Raw genomic sequence first — 21,175 nt, forward strand, 5'->3', positions numbered from 1 at the left:
GTCAGAGTGAGAGCTGGGCCTGAGCCCGGGTGTGAACCTCCCCCAAGCTTGAGAGAGTTTGGATCCAGGGGGCTGGGCCAGCTCCACCTTGCCTAGAGCCAGGCCAGAGCTGAGACGTCCTGGTCCAGATCCAAAGGTGGCGGGGGGCCCAGGGCCGGTGTCCCGGCCGGATCCAGGGGATGGGGCTGGGCCCCAGCTCCAGGTCCCCCTGGGGCTCTGACCCTCCTCCAGCAATCAGGGATTTTGCTTTGGGGCTGGGGTTCTGGTTCTGCCCTCGCCTCAAGCCGGAGCCTGAAACTCGGGCCGGGGGAGCCCCGCGCAGCGCAGGGCCAGCTGCCCCAGTCCCAGGGGGCGCGCGCACACACACCCCCTTAGCTAGCCCCCCCCGGCTACTCCGGAGTCACGCCGCGGGCAGGCTCCTCTCCCGGGGGACGGGCCAGGTAGGGAGCAGCCTTCCCCAGGCAGTGGGAGGGGACAGCCCTGGGCCGGCTCCGGCTCCGCCCTGCCAGGCGGGCGATCCCGGCTCCTGATTTTCCTGGGGGCCGGTCCCAGCCCTGCGCGCCCTCCCCTCTCCCCACCTCCCGCCCGGCCCCCGCTTCGCCCAGCGCCGCCGCCGCCGCACGCCGGGCCGGTCAGTGAGCCAGCGAGCGCCGGGCCCGGAGCGCGCCCCGCTGCTGCCCCCGCCCCGCTCGCCTCTTGCTCCCGGGCCGGCTCCCGCTCCACCATGCCCCGGCGGAGCGCCTGCCTGCTGCCCCCGCTCCTGTGCGCGGTCGCCGCCTGCAGCCTGCCGCTGCTGCTGCTGGCCGCCGAGCTCAAGTCCAAAAACTGCTCCGAAGTCCGGCGGCTCTACGTCGCCCAGGGCTTCAGCCAGAGCGATGCGCCCAGCCACGAGATCCACGGTGAGGCGGGGGGTTGCAGGGGAGGCGGGGGGTTGCAGGGGAGGTTTTCGGGGGGGGTGTGTTGCATGGGGTGCGGGGGGGGCGCAGGGGAGGTTTTCGGGGGAGGGGTTGCATGGGGTGCGGGGGGGGCGCAGGGGAGGTTTTCGGGGGAGGGGTTGCATGGGGTGCGGGGGGGGTTGCAGGGGAGGCGGGGGGGTTGCAGGGGAGGTTTTCGGGGGAGGGGTTGCATGGGGTGCGGGGGGTTGCAGGGGAGGTTTTCGGGGGGGTTGCATGGGGTGCGGGGGGGTTGCATGGGGAGGTTTTCGGCAGAGGGGTTGCATGGGGTGCGGGGGGGTTGCATGGGGAGGTTTTCGGCAGAGGGGTTGCATGGGGTGCGGGGGGGGTTGCATGGGGTGCGGGGGGGGGGTTTTCGGGGGAAGGGTTGCAAGGGGTGCGGGGGGGGTTGCATGGGGTGCGGGGGAGGTTTTCGGGGGAAGGGTTGCAAGGGGTGCGGGGGGGGGTTGCATGGGGTGCGGGGGGGGTTTTCGGGGGAAGGGTTGCAAGGGGTGCGGGGGGGTTGCATGGGGTGCGGGGGGGCGCAGGGGAGGTTTTCGGGGGAGGGGTTGCATGGGGTGTGCGGGAGGGGGGTTGCAGCGATGCGCGTCGGGGGACACCCGCAGCCGGGGTCCGGACGGGGGGGGTCCGTTCCCGTGGTGGCTCCGGGCTCCTTCCCTTTGTCAGCCCGGGCTGGGCTCCTCGGCTCTGGGATTCCTCTGCCCTCGCTCAGGAGCGTTCCCAGCGAGCCGCCGAGCGGCGCGGGGAGGCTCCGGGGCAGGCTTCGCCTCCCCCCCCGGAGGAGAGCCGTGCGGGAAGAAAGTTACTTGGGAGCGTGCAGGGTCTCCCCGCCTCCCCTTCATGTTCTTAAATCGCTGCGGGAGGGTGGGGGGTGGTGGTGTTTTTTGTCTAAGGGGCATAATCAGGCCCCAGCTCTTTGCACTCAGGAAATACTCGGCGGTGGCAAATGAGTTGGTAGCTCTAAACGGTGTGGTTATAATTCCACCCTGCAAAGGTAGGGAAACCCACGCCAGGAAAGAGAGAAAAAGCGAGCGGGGGGGGGGGGCGCTTCTCTGCCTGCAGAGTGGTTTGAAAGCTGAGTCAAAACCAGCCAGTGGAAAAAGCTTGAAGAATGTGGACAGAATTCAGGAAGGTATTTTGAAAGATTTTTCTCCTGACCTTCGGGTTAATTGCACACGCAATTACGGGCATTTGAAAAGACGGATTGCAGGAAATCTTAATCTTTGTTTGGAGATAGTCATGCAAATGAGGAAAGTCTAGTCCTGCTCACGTTTTTGCACTTGAGGTGTTTAGAGAGAGCCCTTTTGCTGGGGGAGGGGGGGTATTTACGAAGACTTTTTTGCGCCGGGATATTTTGTGAGGAATTCCCAAATCTCTTTCACCCCCCCCCCCCCCCTTTACTACATGATTTAAAGCAAATTGTGAGGATGAATTTATGGATGAAATCTGTAATAATTGATGCCATGAAACCATGCCCAGTCCACACTGGGTTTGGGTTCTTGACTCCAAAGTGCTTCAGAAAATCCTTAATCTTGGTTCTGACAGCAACAGGTTTAAGAAATGTTCCAGGAGTTTTGAGAACTACACTTCCTTGCAGTTAGTAAGAGCCTTTCCCAGTTTAACCATGGTGAGGATGGAGGAGAGAAAAGAAATGAAGACTTTTCAGTGATTTCAGAGTCCCTGGAGTGGTTTCAGAAGGAAATAACGGAGTGGGATTTTGTGCCCACAGAATGCTAAATCCCACCATTTTTACTTAGTAGTCACAGTTTCCTCTAGTTAATGAAGTTCTTTGGGGACTTGGACTAGCAAAGAGAGCAGCTGTTTATTAGACAGCAAGATGACTTTTTAAAATGTGACTGATCAGTCCTCTTTTCCCACATTATGTCACTTTGCTCTACCTTCCAGTTACCAAATGATTTGTACACAACCGATTAGGTGCTGTTTGCCCTTAAGCTGTCTTTCTTTTAGCAAACTCAGATAGGTGCTGGTGTTGCAACAACTTAGTAATTACTTAGTCCTGAAGGCCGTTTTCAGCCCCTCCCCCAGCAAAAGTGGAGATAGCCAAGATTCACCCTGGAAAGCAGCGAATGCATTTTTACCCTGGATGCATTTATAAACAGTGTTGGCTTTAAGTTTGTGTCTCATTCTCACGCTTCAAAGAGGCGATTCTGTTCAAGTTGCATGATGTCAACAGGGTGGATTTTGAATCCTTGACTCCTCTTCATGAGAAAAACATTAATTGTTGCTCAGCTGCTGGCCGTGAATGTACCTGTGTTGTTTTGTCTAGGCAGAAGTCCTTAAAACAAATCAATATGCACGAAATGTCTCTCTGCACTCTATAGACTAAGGTTTCAGTGACCGCATATGAAGTCAGACTGTCCTTTTTTGAAAAATGACATCTCGAGAAACAGTTTTGCACATTGGTCCCCAAATACTTGCCCGTCCAAGGGACAGGAGTGTTATTAGTAGCCAGCAGTAGGAAATGGTAGTTAATGTGCTCACACCCAAAACATTTTATTCTTTTTGTTTCATCCTTCATCTCCCTCCCAGGGCTGCTGCTTTTATTTCCCCTTTTGAATGACCTACTGGACTGCATTCTCCTGAGGAACAAAGGAAGTGCTTTTTTAGCTGGAATCCTTGGGAGACCACCAAAGACTCCAGCTCATGAGCTGCAATTTCGCACTACTTTCAACAATAACAAAAATGCATGACTGAATGGCTCAAAAATGTGGAGAGTTAGAGGCATTCATTTGAGTCTAGGACACTGTCACAACACAGACAGACCCAAGTAAATACCTTTAGACTGCTAATATAGAAACAGGGGTAATCTTTACCATCTCTGTGCCCTTCAAATATGCGTATATTATCCTCTTCGCTGACACAAACTCAAATGATTTCAGTCAGTTGCACTTTTCTGTTGTCAGTGTCATGAGATGCATTTAGCATACAGCTGTTGGAATCAAATCATGGGTCTTTTTGCTTCTTCAAGAAATGTTTTAATGAGAAACACCCTCATGCTTTGAGTTAAAATACACTGCTACCGCCCCACCCCCCTGTGCTTTTCAAAAGGGCTTGCACAAAATAAGGTTGTGTTGATTTAAGATCAGTACTTGGGTCAGTGTAACACTAAGGGTTTGCGCAGGCTTCCCAGAAGCCACTGTATCTTGAGGATTTGACCTCGCCTTCATTTCTATATCATAATTAAGATGATTTGATGTGCTTTGAAGGGTGTCAGGAGTACATCATGCAGACAGGACTTCCATTTGAGGTCCTAACTGGGCTGTCAGTTTGACCCTGTGCTTTTGAAACAAGACGTCAGAGAAACGGGATAATCACACGAGATTATTCAACAAAAAGAGGGTGACCTTGTTCAACTTACTCATCAAAAGTGTTAATTAGGTTATGTCCCGTCTCCCTAAAGATAAATGAAATCATGGCATCAGGCCTTAGTCGCAAAGCGACAATCCTTGGAAACTTAAACCATAGATGTCATCTTAATGCTAAGCCTATTTAGAGGAGGCAACCAAGAATCTTTTAAAAAATTTTTTTAATGAGTTGTCTGTGAATATTGTAGTGCCTTAAAGGGACAGTACACGTTAAAATCCAGTCAGTTTTAAAGTTAAAACTAGTTTTAGATACTACACCTGCCTAATCTTTGTATTTAAAACCTCCCCTCCCCCCGTTGCTGTTTCAACGTCCCACACAAACAGGGTAAACTGAGGTCCCAACCTTGCAGTCAGAGCCACACAAACATATCTTTATATGACCCCTTGGAGCTCCATCCACTGTCATCTTCACTGGGTCTCCCTGCTGGTTAAGGATCTGTCTGCATGGATCTGATGTAGGATTGGGCCCAGGTGATAATTACATGGAAAATCGTGAATGTGACGCGGAGCGCTCTCGTATGAACACAGTGGGTAAAAATAGAGGTTGCAGTCATCTTAGAGACTACTTGTTACGTTTTCAGATAGGGGCAAGTTGTTTTAATTTTTTGTAACTCTTTAAGAGTAAGTTACTTTGGCAAGCCCCTGATATTAATTTGCTTGCTTTAGAATGTACAAGGTGCATATTTTCATCACTCATAAGTGTAGTGAAGAAAGGGAATTGAAAATGCCGTATGCAAAATCTTGGCTACATGGCAAGAACCAAGTTTCAGCAACACAGTAATTTTTATATATAAATCTTTTACCCTGTATCCCATTGGGGCATTTATGAAGACTACTCAGAGTGTTGTCTGCCAGAATGTAACAACTCACTAAAACATGTACGTGGAGGAAGGGATTTAAAAAGGTGTGCTTTGGGGGGGCAAAATTTTGGGGCTGTGATGTTGGGGTGGTGGTTTACAAAGCACAGAAATAGAGCAGTTTAGTGCCATGCTGAATTTTTATTATTGCAATCAGTTAGGTTATTTTTACCAGTCACTTGCAAACTTCTTGCTGTAGTAGCATAGACAAAGCTTCTGAAATGTTTCCTGAAAGTTGTGGCGTGTGTGGTGTTTGTTTGTTTGTTTATTTTTTTTGTCGTGCCATCTCTACAGTCAAAACAGTGGGAGCTTAAACCAGAAGACTCTTAGGCCCTGAATCTTAAAAACACCACACCCAACAACAACCCAACTATGTGGCTGCACAGCCCCTGGGGGCTCAGGGACTCAGTCAGCTGCAGGACTGGGGCCTTAGAGAACTGCTGTGTTGAGTTTCTGCTGGAGTCAATTCTGCACCCAGTTTCAGGACGCCTTAGGTCAGTGATGGGCAGCCTGATGGCGGACCGTGAGTCATTTTGCTGACATTGACTGTCCGCAGGCACGGCCCCCCGCAGCTCCCAGAGACGGGAAGCGGCGCGGGCTGCAGGGACGTGCTGGCTGCTGCATCCCGCAGCTCCCGTTGGCCGGGAATGGGGAACCTCAGCCACCGGGAGCTGCGGGGGGCCGTGCCTGCGGACGGTCAACGTCAGCAAAATGTCTCGTGGCCCACAATCAGATTACCCTGATGGGCTGCATGTGGCCTGCGGGCCGCAGGTTGCCCACCACTGATGGGTGCCTTGGAGGAATGAAACAGAGATTGGATTGTGAAGTTTGTCTAGGTTTATTTTGGTGGTTTGATATTGTTCTCAGCTCATCTGGCTGAGCGCCTAATTTGCACTTTCAGCAATTGTTAAAATTAAGGATGATCAGTTAGCAGTTATTAAATTAGTATAATTCTGTCAAATAAAGCACATGAAACTCACATTCTTAATAGACGTGCATATAAAATGATTCTCTAACTTAGTAGTGTGTCATGCCTGATGTATATATTCTCACTGTATTTATGTCCCATGGGAGAACTAGGCACGCTTGCTTAATTGCTCTTTTTCTCCATGTCTTCTAACTAAAACAAATTCTACCAGACAATTTTTCCCCCTTTTTTTATCTGCAGCATTTTATTCTACATGATATTAATATTCACTGGGTATTGCTTGTTCATATTTACTAGGAGTTGGATCTAAAATTGGTTTAGACCAAGTTTAGAACCTAATTACAGTATCCATAAATGGCAGATTATTATCTATGAATATAGTGTAATCTTTCTTGCTAATGTAAATGGTCACGTCCTTTCAGCAGGTAATATGAAGTAATACTTGTAAGAATTTTGCTGCTGACCAATTCATATTTGCTTAGTGCTCGGTAAAAGCTGTAGAGTGGAATATATGGAACTTTTCTTTTTATGTTAACTACCTCCTTTAGATGTAACAAAATGTGACATAAAAATATTTATGGAGGCATTCCATGATTCCCTCTGCAGATGGCTTTGCTCTGTGGAATTGTATCAATGAGATTTTTAACACCCTATTCCAGATCCCACCTGTCGCCCCAACAGTGTTGTTGCTGTCTTGAAGCTTATGGTAGGAGTAATATGTAAAACATCTATTCTGTTACTGGACACCCCAGTAATTGTGGGATTAGGACTCTCCCTTTGATTCTGACAGAATTGCCAGTTTCTGAAACTTGTTCTTTACATTTAAAATAAAAGGTGGCTCAGAGAGAACACAGACTGTAATTCACTCGTGGCTTCACCGATGACACACATCACAAGAGTGCAGTTTGAGTATAGTGGGAATGGATGGGGAGCCCTGAGAGCGAATGCAGTCCTGTACTCAGCCTGCGGCCATGTGTTTATAATATATACCTTTCATATATTAAAAAAAAAAAAAAAACAACCACCTAAAATTTCCATGTCTATCCTTAGCTTTGCCTTTTCCTTTTTACAATAATACTAATGGCCACCACTGTATTTTCTGGTTCACAGAGAAACTGGTAAAGGTGGTTCACTGTGTAATGTTCAATGTGAGAAATAAGAATGATGGATGGATGCATGTTCTGAGGCTCATGGTGATGTCAGATGTAGGTACACTCTGCACAAATCAATTCTGGCGTGTATTTTGTTGGTGCAGTCCGACAATGATCCATTTCTGAAAATGTAAAGCCGTGGCCTGAAGGTTGTCAGGGATAGAATTCTCGTAACATGTCCCTTGGACGGGTTCTGCGTCTCGTGCTCTAGAGACCTTCTCCAGTGATTATTTCTAAACCGTCTCTGGCAGGGATGCCACCTTTCCTGTACGTGGCTCATAAAGATGCTGTTGAAGTACAAATGCCTTCTTTTTTTTAATTAAATTTGACCGAATGATATAGATTTTTCTTCCTTTCCTGAGGAAAGGATACTTTATGTTACGATTCTGTTCCTACAGCACGTTGCAAATCTCTTAAGTTCAGACGCTGAAAGTATCGTTCAGTATTGAATCCGTGTGGTTGTACATGATTGCTATTGGTTAGTATGGCATTGCATTAGAGTAAGGAGGGGTTCTTGCTCCCAGAGTGAGTCACTGCTCGTGGTCGGGGTGGGGATGATCAGGCTTGTCCCAAGAAGTGTATCAGTGGCTGTGATGGAAAATTGTGTTTTTTTTTTTTTTAATAAGATGTTCTCTTCTCCCTGACCCCTGTTATCAGGTCTGGATGTAAAACTCTTCTGCTCTTCACCTTTTTAATTTTAGGAAGTCATTGGTACAACATGACTAATTTCTCTGACTGTTGTTCGCATTGAACTGTACTTTCTCCACTTCAAGTTTTTGGAGTAGTGTTTTGTTAGACTGCAGCAGTGTGTGCCTTCGCAAACTGCAATGTTAAGCATGTGGTTCACAGGGACTGCTTGCAATGGTCCAGTCTGAGTGGGAGTATCATTTTCCTTGGCAGGCACTTTGTAGAAAGTACTGTTTCTTGTGCCAGAATAAGCAGTTATTATATTCCATGCAATTTATAGTCAAATTATTATTTATTGTTAAAATTGCCTGAAATGATTAGATGTGTCCTTAGATATGTAGCTTTGGTTAAGACTGAATGACAGTGTGCATGAGGCCTCATCTACACAAACAGTGTTTTTTAATATTGTCTTGTAATTTCAAGGAGACTTTCTGTGGCTTTCATATGTCGAGAGGCTTTTTTATCCTCCCCTAAAAGTGAACTAGAACAAGGCCAGGACAGTGGCTAAGCACCCGGCATATTACGGCAGAAGCAGGTTTGCAGGCAGCCTTGGGATTCCGCTTGTGTGCACCAGTGGAAGGAAGGGGTGCTTCTTGGGCAGTTGAGGACAGAAGTGGTGCTTTGCATTGCAGTTTCAGACTCACAGTGGCTGCACGTGAAACAGCATTGCATTTTTGGTGGCTTATTCTTTATAACTGAAGAGGGGAAATGAAGTCAACACAAGACTGTCATTGAATGAGCAGCAGCGGATGGCAATGCTGGAAATACCCTTGAGAGAAGCACCCCCTCTTTCTCACCAATAAAGGCTGTGGGGGGCAGGGGTTGAACAATAGCAGAGACCTCCATCCCACGCAGCCGGGAGGCTGGTGTTCAAGTTGTGGGAGACCCACTTCCTTCTACTGTACCAGTCATAGCAGCCAGTAGGTTTTAGGGTTCAGAATGGCAGGTGAGAAGTTCTCCTCCCTTCCTGCAGCTAGATCGGGGAAGGGGCTTCAAGGTTATCAGTTACATCTGAGCAAGAGGCTAATACAAAAGATAGGGTCCCATAGCAGAGCCCAAGGGCTCAGCCTGATAAGAGTCCCAAGGCCTTTCTCCTTCCCAGCAACTTTGGCATTGCCCTAATAGACCTCTGGTTAGATGTGCATCTCCACCTGTGGCTAGTAGGTGTTCGGTAAATTTTCTGGAGTACAGCTCATATAAAATGAGTTGTTGGTTTCCGTAGCACACTGGAGTTTACATGGAGGAAAAAACGGCCTTTACAGTTGATACCTTGGTCAGCAGTAGGATGGGTAGAGAAGCCAAGGTTTGAAGGGATGTGGGACTAAGCTGCCTTCTCATTCCTTGAGGGCAGAGTAACTTCGGGATGCTTGTTCCCAATACAGTGCAAGTGGAAACTAAGGTTTCAGAGTAACAAGTAAGTACACCCTTTGCACAGTCAGGTAACTGACCATTGGAACGGATTATGGAGGGATGCGTTAAATTCTCCTTCACTTGGTGTCTTCAGATAGAGCTTGGATGGCTTTGTAAAAGAGAGAGACTAGTTCAGTTGCAAGTTGTTGGGTTAGAGGCAGGAATCTCAGGGTGGTGGTCTCTGACTTGCGTGATGCAGGAAGTCCATCTAGATGATCACAGTGGCTCTGAACCGTAACATCTTAACAACTGTGATTTTAATACATAACTTCTCTGTCTAACATTTGTTAACCCAGCACCTTTCACAAGCAATGACATTTGCTTGAGCAAAAGGGATGACAGCTATGTTAATAGGCCCCACTTCCCTGGGTACAGAGAAAAGAACTCAACTAGGTACAGTTGGGTAGAGAACTTCTTTTGTGAGCACTTCAATGATTTTGTTAATGTTAGTCAGTAGGGGTAATGATCTCTCAACATTTTTCACATTCTTTGTGCTTTTCTCTTGGGATTATGAAGGTAACTCCCCTCTGTTGTTTTTTTTCTTTTTCTTACCCAAATCTCTAAAATATCCATTGTACTTTGCCAGGTTCCCTTGCGGCATTCAGCCCATTGCCTGGGAGACGACAATGTGCAGTTCGCTGTAATCGGTGCATTTAGGTCTGTATTGTGAGCAGCCTTTGCACAGCTGGGTGGGATGGGGGTTTTGTGCCTGCATGGCACCATAAGCACTAGCCACAAAAGGCCCCAAGCAGGATGGAGTATAACAAGGAGGGAGGGGTGAAATTAGGCTAAATAGCGAGTCTTCACAGTGAGATCTATGTAATTGGAGTCCCCCAAGAGAAATGGGAAAATCCCAATGCCTGAGAATCTTAAAGCTAGACTGGAAAAAGCAGAGTATGAGAGTAAATTAGGGAACTATCCTGCACTGGCTGGAGAATGGACCAAATGCCCTCAAAGAACTTCTCAATCTCTACATTTAAAAGAAGCGAGAGGGAACGCACTGTCTGAGTATTGTGTAATTGTGGAGATGGCAGCATGCTTGCATCTCTTTAAATAGATATTGTGAACGTGTATATGATGTATTTTTTAGGGTTCCCCAATACTGATTTTACTATTAAAAACAATATTTTGGTGCCTAACTTTTCAAAGTGAAACAGATTTTTCTGGACTCAAGAAGGGTGTAAGAAACGAAATACTTCAGCTTTTTTTTTTTTTTTTTTAGGTGAGCAAAATACGTCCCTTCAACCTTGGCAACGCACCTTTTTATAGAAATTTTATCTACTGTTGAATTTGCAAACCAGAAAGAATAAATCGTATTTGTGTTCATAGTAACTGACTTTGACTTTCTTGAATGTGCCCTTTATCGCTTAAGATAAGGGAATGCCTTCAGACAAAAGCAGTTGCTCCAGAATGAAACATTTTGAGGAAGTATTTCTCTTCACGTTGACCAGTTGAGAAAATGAGAATTGTCTGGTTTTTTAAGCAAATGCAGATGGGTGCAAACAATGACAAAACGTGTAAAATATTTTCTAGCAGTTTGTGGGACTAAGGATTCTTTTTATAGAGAATACCCTGAAGTGTTCAGAAAGCGAAAAGTCTGTGAGACTTCCACATTGTCAACATTGCGTGTTCATTTTAATGCTGCTGGTTTTTCGTGTATTCATAGGAAATTGGCTTTGGTAATTGAATTTCTAAAGAACCACAGTAACCAATAGCTGTTTTCTTCTAAAGGTCACTGTTGGGTTAGTGAATATAGTAAGTAATGTATTTAACTCCTCATGGTGTACTGCTCTTCCAGAAATGTTGACCTAAATTTTCAAAAGCGATGAATGATTTTGAGTGCCCAACTTGACACCCCTGAAAGGGACCTGATGTTGCAGAAAGCACTGAGTCACACGTTATAAAAATCTGTCTGTGCCCTCAAAAATTGATGCACCCTTACTAATGAAAATTTGGTCCATAAAGACTTTACCAATTCTTTTGAATGGAGGTGAAATCAAATGTCTGCTTATTCCACTACGCTGACTTATCCCATCAGAACACCTCTGTGCCCCGCCAGTATTGTCTTCGCACAGTTCTGTAACGTCTCTGTGTGTCTGATTCTGTAGGAACAGTGGCACATCTGGTTTTCTTTAAGCCTCCAAAACATGATGTGTGCATGTTTTGTGTGTGGGGGAATCAGTGGTGTCCCACTGAATACACCTTAATGACCTGACATGCACTGGAGCTGTTCTGAAGGTAGGCAGGTCCAAGGGTGGGTTATTGCTCCACGAGTGAAGGAACAAGAACAGAGTGAGTGCTAATTAAATATGTACAGTAGAGAAGAGTAGTGCTGCTTGTCCTCCATGTAATGGGCACCCCAGATACTTTGCCTGTGGGTTATTGCACATGGGAGAGCTCACCGTAGCAAGCATTCAAGCTTCTTCCCTTCCAGAATGGTATGGGAATAGCCGCTATTGAACACAGCGCACAAACAGCTGAGCATGGGTGAGAACTTGGATTGTTGGCAGTGTTTTGCAAGGGGGATAAGACGACAGGATTTTTTATGGAGCCAAAAATAAAAAGGCATCTAAAACAAAGGTCCAAAGACAGCTAAAGGCACCACTCTACTTTCCGTAGTTTCAAATGGCAATTATTTGTCGGGGGTGTGTGTGTGTGTGTTTAAATGCAATGGATGTAATGTTCTCCTAACAGCTCCACGTACCCTAGGAGTTTAAGGAATTTGCTAGCCAAGGAATCTAACTTTACGAAAGTATAAGTTGGAATCTTCACTTGGTGGTTTCGACAAATTGGTATAGAAAATTTCACATTCCGGGTCTCGATGGGAGGTTGCAAATCATGCTCAGCTGATGCTGCGGGTTCTAATAATGGCATTTTAAAAGATTACATGGATTTCAGTATGAATGTTTCACTCCTTTATACTGTCCTTTGTGGGCTTGCTTTTTTTTTTTTTTTTTTTTAAATGGTTGAACCTGGTTCGATTCAGCATTCTTGGAACATACAGACCACATCAGGGTTTACCGGCTGGAATGAAGTTACTAGTCCTCCTAAAAACATGAGACTCTTGTTTGAATGTCTTTATAACCAATTGGCCAGAAATAGTCTTTTTACTAGGAATACTTTTTTTTTTTTAAAGGAGGCTTTATCCATAGAAGATTAAAGAGTAAGTAGATGCACTCTACTCAAAATGAGCATTGTTAAAAGGAGCTAAATTTGGCTATAGATTTGGCCATTTGGTAAATTAAAGATACAGGTGTTTCCCCTCCTACAGTTATAAATGCAAACTCTTGGGCCATTCCAATACAACAAAGAAGGTGAGAAGTTATTTAGTCAGGGAGACTGGAGCAGTTGTGAACTTGTTACAAAATAGTTCTTCATAAACTGCAAACACACACTAAAATGTACAGTAAAGTGGTCACGACAACAGTGCCTTTTGTCTTAGTGTGTGTGTACAGTATATATTTTGGCTACCGCAGAGGTTTGCACTCCCTCCTTCCTCTTCTCCTCCCCTCCCCCCCCCCAAAATAAAAAAGGTCTGTCTGAGGTTAAGCCTAAACTTCATACAAGAGAACACTGAATTTGTTTTGAGCCAATTGTTCCAGTCTACAAACGCAGGCCATCTTTAGGGGAATTGTCACTGTGCAAGACAGCTATGGGAAGGTCATTGCAGGGAAGGGACTGTGAGATCAGAAAAAAAAACTCTGTGTAAAGGGGTTTACTCACTGTGGGAACGTCTCATTGTGGCCAGGTCTCTCTTCTGTAACTCGGCCCTCCAGCCAGGTTGCAATATTTATGTCCTTCCCTGTTGGGGTAACAAAGTTTGACATAACAGTCTAATGCCTTTACAACATGTCTTTCGCATCAACTCTGGGACCCATGATCTAGGCACCCTCTTGGCATGTCCTTGTGCCCTTTGGTCAGGTGGCTTTATGCCACTTTCCCCGTGGCTGGTAGGGGAACCCCAGACACTCCCTCTACACTGGATTCCAGCCCAGGGATCCTGTAACCAGCTGCCAAGTCTCCACAGTTCTACTCTGGGCTTCTTCCTTCTCAGCCTTTCTCAGGATTTCTTCCCCACAGCTTCTCTGGGTTGACCCTTCTTTCAGGGCTAGGATCCCAGGCCTTACTCTCCCCTCCCCGCCGTCCTGGGTTTACTGCTCATCACCTCTCTGTTCCCAGAAAGTGACTGCAGATTCCTTCCCTGTGTCTCTCTTCTGCTACAAACTTCCTCTCTGTATAATAGGTCGTTTGCAATATTGCTGCAGCCGTGTTGGTCCCAGGATATTAGCGAGACAAGGTGGGCGAGGTGAGCTTTTGAGCACCCCGGAGCTCAGAGGTCACCTGAAGACGATGTCTGTGTAGCTCGCAAGCTTGTCTCTTTCACCAGCAGAAGTTGGTCTAAAAAAAAAAGGATATTGCCTCCCGCACCTTGTCTCTCTTTATGATAACCAGCCTGCTGCTGCTCAGCTGGGCTTCGTGTTCAGTTAAACCTGGCACTCCCTCCAGGTGCAGCCAGGTACCACAATTGACACCTCAGGCTCACATTAACCCCGTCAGGGCCTGTGTGGGGCACACACCCCGTCATACTTTGTCATTCATTGTCCTGACTGAGAGAAATAAAGTACTCTGTGTTCTCTCATAGGGCCCTTTCCTTGTGGGGAACCATGATGGTTGCATTGAGAGCCTTTTGAGCAAGAGGTAACAAATGCGGAGGTGCTAGTCTCTGCACAGTTCTCACATGGACACGAGCTTCCCCTTATAAATCCAACCTTGAGCCCCACCTGTCTTCACCTGAACCACACCAGTCCACTGGAAATGTTTTAGTTCGATCACGAGTTATTGGCCTTGATGCAGGAATTGGTGGGTTAAGCTCAATGACCTGTTCTGAGGAGGAGACCACACAACATGATCAGAATAGTCCCTTAAGATCGCAGCCTGGAGTAGATTTGTTCTGGCAAATTTGAGGCCTGTCAGAGAAGATGTTGGGAGCTATAGTGGGTTTAATATAGATCTTCAGTTTTTGTTTTTAAGTTTATCATCTCCTCAGTGGCTTGACCATTCACCTCAGACTGGCCTAGTCTCTTCCTTGGATTTCAGTGTGTGATGTTTTGTTTTAGACTTAAGTGTGTTCTTGTGAACTTCATAAAGTCCATATGCCCCAATGGGTGCTGCAGAAAGTCTGTGTGAGTAGTGCGGGTTTCCTGGAGCTCTTCCTGGCCCGAATGCAGACTGCGACAAAGGTGGGGACAGTAGACAAGGAGGGGAGCATGTTTGTATGTGGAAGGTAGGAATAAGAATAAAAGCAGCCAATGAGCAAAGAAAAGCAACTTAATCCAGGGGTTTGGGTAAATGGAGCCACCATTTCAGATTTCCAAGGGTTTTCCTCCTTTGGGTTTATTTTGTGGGAGATGGCTGTCCTTAATTTGTTACTTGTTTCATAGCCGTTTGCCTCAAAGAAGGTAATGATTGAATGGGGCAGGGCTGGAGCAGCCAAGGACCTGTCCACACTAGGGTGAAAGGTGTGATTTTTAAAATGTGGTAGCTATTAGGTTTTAAAATTCTACTGTAGACTGGGCAAATTGTAGGGTTACTTGGCACCACTGGGCACCACTCCACTTCAAGTTAATCTCAACCAGCCAACACCTGTTAAACTACAGCGGGGGGCCAACACTGGAATCCTAAGAGGATCCGTGTTAGGAAGGGAAGAGAGAAGAAACTCATGGCGTATGAAACGGGCAGAAACCAGCATACAGATGAGGAGTAAGCACTGTACGTCATTGATTTTTATTTATTTTTCCTTAATCTGAACTCCCCATTGATTAGAGTGTGTGGTTCTGATATAAAATTGTTGGCACCATAAGACCCTACATTTTTCTTCTTTTTTGCCCAGTGGAAAAATAAATGCTCCAGCAGCATTTCCAGTAGTGATTCAGTTCTATTTACATAACAATTCTGGTTTGCTTACAATCGCTCTCATAATGAGATCACTTTCCCTTAGCGCAATCATTTGTTGATTGAGTTCTGAATACTCCCATCTCCTCTCTCTGCTCTGGAACTTTCGTGTTTCAAGTGAAAGGATGTTACTTTTTGCTTGCTGGTCAGACAATCTGTAAGTGCTTTTGAGTCTTAACCTCCCTCCCTAACTCCCAAAAAACCCTGGCTAAAAGCTCAAAACTTTTAACTGGGGGAGAGGAAATGAGTTTGATATTGTTTTAAGCCAGTGGTTCTCGACCAGTGATATGCTAACCCCTAGGGTACACAGAGGTCTTCCAGGGGATATGTCCGCTCATATAGATTAGTGTTTCTCAACCTGGGGGTCGTGAAATGGGGTGTTGCAAGAGCAGGGCCAGCATTAGGGGATGGCAAGCAGGGTGCCCCGTGAAGCTAAATGACATGCTTCAGCCCTGGACGGCAGGGCTTGGGCTTTAGACTCCTGAAAGGGGTACAGTAGTCTGGAAAGGTAGCGAAGCACTACTTTAAGCAATTTCTGCAAGACCCAGGTATAATTGCAGAGAATAATAGTGAGTTATATGGAGTTTAATGTTAAATCCACTTTGCGTAATTTTTCAGTGCAGTTCTAATCCCTTTATAATAAGCTCGGTTTTAGCTCCTGTCAATCGAGAGGAAATCCATTGACAAATTTCATCAGCATGTAGGAGGACAGTCTGGTAACATTATTGCTGCGATCCACAGTTTCAGAAACACTAATCTTTGACAGTTAACGTACATCGTGACTGCTGGACTAGCTTTTACAGCTTGGCCTTGATATAGTACTTGTGTGCTCGCTGTATCTGAAGAATTTTGAATGGTGGTGTTATGCTATAGGTTACGATTTGTAACCTGCAGCCAGAAAGTGTAAACAAAAATGGCGCTTAGTTTAGACAGGGATAGGGTAAAAATCTAAAATAGCTCATTTATTATTTTATCTAATAACTCACTCACTTTACAGTATCTGGAGTGAGACTGTGGAAAGATAGGTTTCTTCATAACTAATGTTTAGAGGCTAAGAACGGCAACAAAATGATGGTAAGTGAAAACCCTTTAAACATTGGCTTTCCCCCCCTACCCACTGGTTTAAATCCTAAAAGGCGTTTATGATTTGAAGCTAAGAGAAGTGCAGAGTTGCAGGGGGTTGGGAAAATGAGATTTTTAACTCCAGTTTTATTTCTTTCTCTTGCAAGGTTTTCAAAATGCCAGTAAACGAGTATCAATGAGTGGGAGTCTTATCAAGGTGCTCTGTACTGTGCCGAGGGGTGGGATGAATCACTTCTGATGTGGTGGTGGCAGCTGACATAATGTATGTTGTTGGAAAAGCAGATGCAACGCTGGAAGTACTTAACTGTCAGTTTTTAAATGACTGCTGGCCTGAATCACAGCGGCCATGCATCTTCCTTCCTTTGGCATCAAATGATCTTTTATAAATATATTTGGAACAACTTGCTGCCTGTGATAGATTAACAGCTCAACTATTAAAGGGAACGGGTTTTTTTTTTCTTATGAACACTCTGTCTATCTATAATGTACCTCATCTGTTGCTTCAACTCTACTCTCTTGTCTTGTCTGCCACAGACTCTCTCCTTTCTTATGTAAGAAACTTACTGTCCGCAGTTCTGTTAATGTTTAATAAAAAGTTAGTAACCCGGGTCCCAAGCCTGCAATGAGCTCCGCCTCGACAGAGCACAATGCGAGTTCGGGGCCTCCCAGACGTGTTCTATTTTTCTCTCCGGGTTGATTGCTTTAAGCAGAGTCCCATTTGGTTCCGAACAATCTAATAATGACAGGGTTGAATGCAGAGTTGAAATCTGAGAAGCACAGAGATCCTATGGATATTAGTGTGGTATCTTGTTCTGCTGCTGACTCTGGCCATCTGCCCATTCCTGAGAATGCTGATCAATTAAGGAAAGGAACTGCAAACATAAGGGACGGCAGAAATCTACTGGCGGGGAAAAAGAATTTAACAATTATATAGACTCTTTGGCCCAAAATCTGCTTTGTTGCCCCAGGGGAAATTGTGAGCCTCCACACTGGGCATCCGGAGTCACTCCGGTCCAGTGACCCTGTATCTAAACAGGGTAATGGAGAGCACTAATTGTCTCTTTGGTCACTCATAACCTGAGCCTAAAACAAGCTTATTGGTGAATATTAGGAGTGATTTGTGAAATCCTTCATGGGGTGGTGGGTGGTGAGAACCCTGCACAGGGCGTGAAGCTGCCAAACAAGGAGAATATTCTCTCCTAATACAGGCCCTGATCCTGCAGGCTGTTTCCCATGTGGGAGCCCCCACGGAAGTCCTAATACTTTGTCAAAGAGTCCGACTGAGTGGATACATGTAGTGACCTTGCAGGGATATAGCTAATAAAATTAGTTGAACTCATTCCTCTACTTCTTTAAAGGCTCCTTTTCCATTATAAAGCAGATGTCATCACACACACATCCTGGCTTACCAGAACAGCCAGCCTTTTCAGAGATCTGAAACTCAAGGTAGCTACCAGGAGAGCTGCCGATAATACCTGAGTGGAGGTGGGACTGCTTTTATACTTTACGTCTTATCTGTTGCCGTATCAGTTCCTATAATGCTGTATGTAAGTAGCTTAGTCTGTCTGATGTGTCTGGAAACAGAGTGTCCAGTGTTCAAAGCATTTTATACATGAGAGTATGATCCTTAATTTCTTGTCTTTATAGCTTTTCTGCAAGAGTGAAAACCTAACAGGAAACTGAAAAAAAACAGTTCTGGCGAATAAAGGTTAATTTCTGAAGAGCAAAATATGCACTAAAGGATAAATGAGATTTCCTCCTTGTTAGTGAATTATAGCTTTAAAATATTCACATTCTTTCCTGAAAGATTTAGGAATAATTATACAGCGCTTAAAGGCCAGGCATTGTCAGATAAACTTAACAACACTATAGTTTGTACTCGAGGCAGAGTTTCCTGTGAATGATAGCTTTGTTTAATTTGATAATGCCACTTCAAAATGTGTGCTGGTGAAGAGCTGTCAGGTAAATTGGACCTGTGAATTTGGGATGACATTTTGTATATACACTAAAAACTCCTGTTCGGCTAACCCTTCGCACTGGGCAGCCTTTTGTTGACTGCTCCAAGTTATCCTTTCCTGTACTTTACCACGAACCGTTAACTACCTGAGTGAAATACATTGAGCTGGCTTCTCCCGTGTATTGTATAAGCTCCCTTGTGCTACCCTGGGATATTTTTCGACTGTGGTTTTTGAGTTTGAGGACAGGAACGCTGAATAGGCTCAGCACACATACTTTATTTCCATTACCCAAAGTAGGAGTCATGCTTAGTTACAGCCAGAGACACTTCAGCAGCTCTGGGGATAACAAGATAGCTGACAGACTGGAATGCAGATTTATCAGGGGCAAAAACGGACAAAATTCCTCATTCTGATTCTTTTTATATAGGCCCTTCATTCTCTAGCACGCAACAAGCGTTAACCCCTTGTGCTGTCCGCCAGTACTCTTGGTAGGCATGTACAGCAGAGCTTAATGTGTGTTTTCTGTGATTAAGCTGTTCTGCCTCAGACAGTGGTTTGGCTCACATTTCTCTGTGTGTGTGTGTCCCCCTTCCAGAACCATTTTAAGGGTTTTTATTTTAAAGAGCAGGTCTTTGCTCCAGATGTCTGGGTGAACAGCCACACAATGTAAATTTTGCTGCATGTTGCCTTTGGACTGGTGGTTAGGGAGGCTACTGGGCAGTTTAAAATAGGAGTTTTGTGGTATGAAATCAACTTCCTTGGGATTTGATTCACATTTGTTTTGTTTTTTTTCCTTCTGAGCAGAATGGTTTATTGATTTCAGTTACATTTTGACATAGGCCTGTTTTTTGGCCTTTCGTAATACCTGGAAACAACTGGATTTCTTTTGAATAATTGGAGTAGCTTACGCTGTCTGAGACAGAACAGTTTAATCACAGAAAACACACGTTAAGCTCTGCTGTACTTTTTTTTTAATTGAGATTCTGTTCTGATATCGTGAGCAATTCACATATAGAAAAACAGATGAAACATGAGAACCCTTCTTTTAAAGTTAAATAGATAGATAAATGATATGGATCAGTGAATCGAAGGAGATAGCTTGGTTTGAGTCTACCAGACCTAAGTATAACTTACCCCCAAGCTGGGAATGTTGAAGTGTGAACTCTAGCTTCAGTGAATTTACAAAATTCTCATTGAGCAACTGCTAGAGGACATGCAAATTCTGCTATGTATTAATCCAGAACTGGAGGCGATAGAGAGGTTCTGGTCTCTCTTCTCTTCATGAGAACATAAATAGCTGTGTGTAAGTGAATGTGTTGTCTTGTGCTCATAGTTATGTTGGTTATTATGCTTCATGACTGAATGAGGAACAAGGAGAATTGCACCTTTTTCTTTTTTTCTTTTTCTTTTTAAAGTATGTCTCTTTAGGAATTGGATGATGCTTTGTGTGCTGGAAAATATTGAGGTGTGAAAACAGCGTGGAACAACATAGGGTCTCCGGTTATGTACTAGTAGCAGGAACAAGAGCTTAAATTGTTTGCTTACCTGAAGGGCATGGGTCAGTTCTTATCTGTGCTTCAAGACTTTTTTTTTTATTCTTAGTGCAAATATCCATGCTTCTTGTCATCAAGTGCCAAGGCCAAGAAATCATACTCTTCCCCCTGCTGGGTAGGGGAATGGAGAAACTGATAACAATGAAATTGCTGTGAGTAGTGGATAGAAAATTCATGTTTTACCCCTCCCAAAATGTACTAATGGTCAGCATTTGGATTCACATGAAATGAAATGGAAAGCTCTTTGCCCCCTTCCCCTCCCATTTGGTTGGATTGCTCAAGCAGCACCCTAAGATAATTTAAGAAGAAGGAACTGTTTCAGGCTTTTGACTGCAACAGCAAACGGCAAGACCAACTTCTGTCATTGAGACAAAAGAAGGAGGAGTTGTTGCAGTGACTGACAGTGTCACTGCAGCAGAATTTCCATTATAAGCCTCTGGTGTCCAGGATTTATAAGTCGGCTATAAAAACTCACTGGGCTGAAACTTGGCATTGGCTTTACTTAATAAGTGGAAAAAATTGATTTTAGCAGGTGTATAACTATTTCACAGGACCCGTGTAACTGGACTGTCCTACTCTCTGCTTCATTTAAGTAAACGCGCTCCTATTAACGATCAATATTTACCATGGTTAGACCCAGTGCTGCCCAAATAGGGAGCTCGCTCTTGTGTGGCGGTAATCTGTGTCTTCCCAAGTGCTACGTGGGTAGAGGCAGTGTAGGGAGAGTAAAGTGATTTGGAGAGACCATATTGTGTCTCTTTTTTTTTTTATCTCTTTCCAAATGGAAACGTGTTTTAAAGTGGAAAATATGGTGGTTGCGATCAGTCATTCAAGTTGGTGAATCCTGCAGATCTCCTCCCACCCTGCGTGCAATGAGCCGGTGCTGTATGGAAACCCCACCAGTACCATGAAACTGATTAGAGTCACCCTCCTCAGTGGCGGCTGGAATGGTAGCACTGGCTACGTTACAAAAGCACCACTGTGTAGGAGCACAGATACCAGCATGCTGGGTGGTCCTCCTCTGCCTGTTGGCTAGGACTAGCGATAAATACAGTACTGTAAGTGCTACCAGCAAATGACCTTTTAGACAGCCTCTCCTTCACAGTGGCCTGTGAAAGGAGCAGACTCCCCCCCCCACACACACACATTTTTTGCCTCCTTCCTGAGTTTCCAACTCCAGCTGAGTATCAAAGCCTTGGAAACTGAAATTCAGGGCTGATCCTGAGACAGACTGTACGTTGAGCAGGTCACGGATGG

General features: G+C 45.3%; 1 protein-coding gene across 3 annotated transcripts in view; it reads left to right on the top strand.

The window, feature by feature from the left end:
- The first annotated feature begins 479 nt into the window (after window positions 1–479).
- Window positions 480–21,175, top strand: part of GPC4 (glypican 4) — a 107,674-nt gene continuing 86,978 nt past the window's right edge. Inside the window, exon 1 of one of the 3 annotated variants that reach the window (XM_037908985.2) lies at window positions 480–899. In XM_037908985.2, coding sequence (XP_037764913.1) covers window positions 725–899 — 175 coding nt within the window. In that variant the 5' untranslated portion in view covers window positions 480–724. Of the gene's footprint in view, window positions 900–1,778; window positions 2,086–21,175 lie in introns of those variants that run through there. The other 2 variants (XM_043522485.1, XM_043522486.1) reach the window with 2 other exon arrangements.

This window comes from Chelonia mydas, chromosome 9, assembly GCF_015237465.2.
Source record: "Chelonia mydas isolate rCheMyd1 chromosome 9, rCheMyd1.pri.v2, whole genome shotgun sequence".
NCBI classification, from domain to species: Eukaryota; Metazoa; Chordata; order Testudines; family Cheloniidae; genus Chelonia; species Chelonia mydas.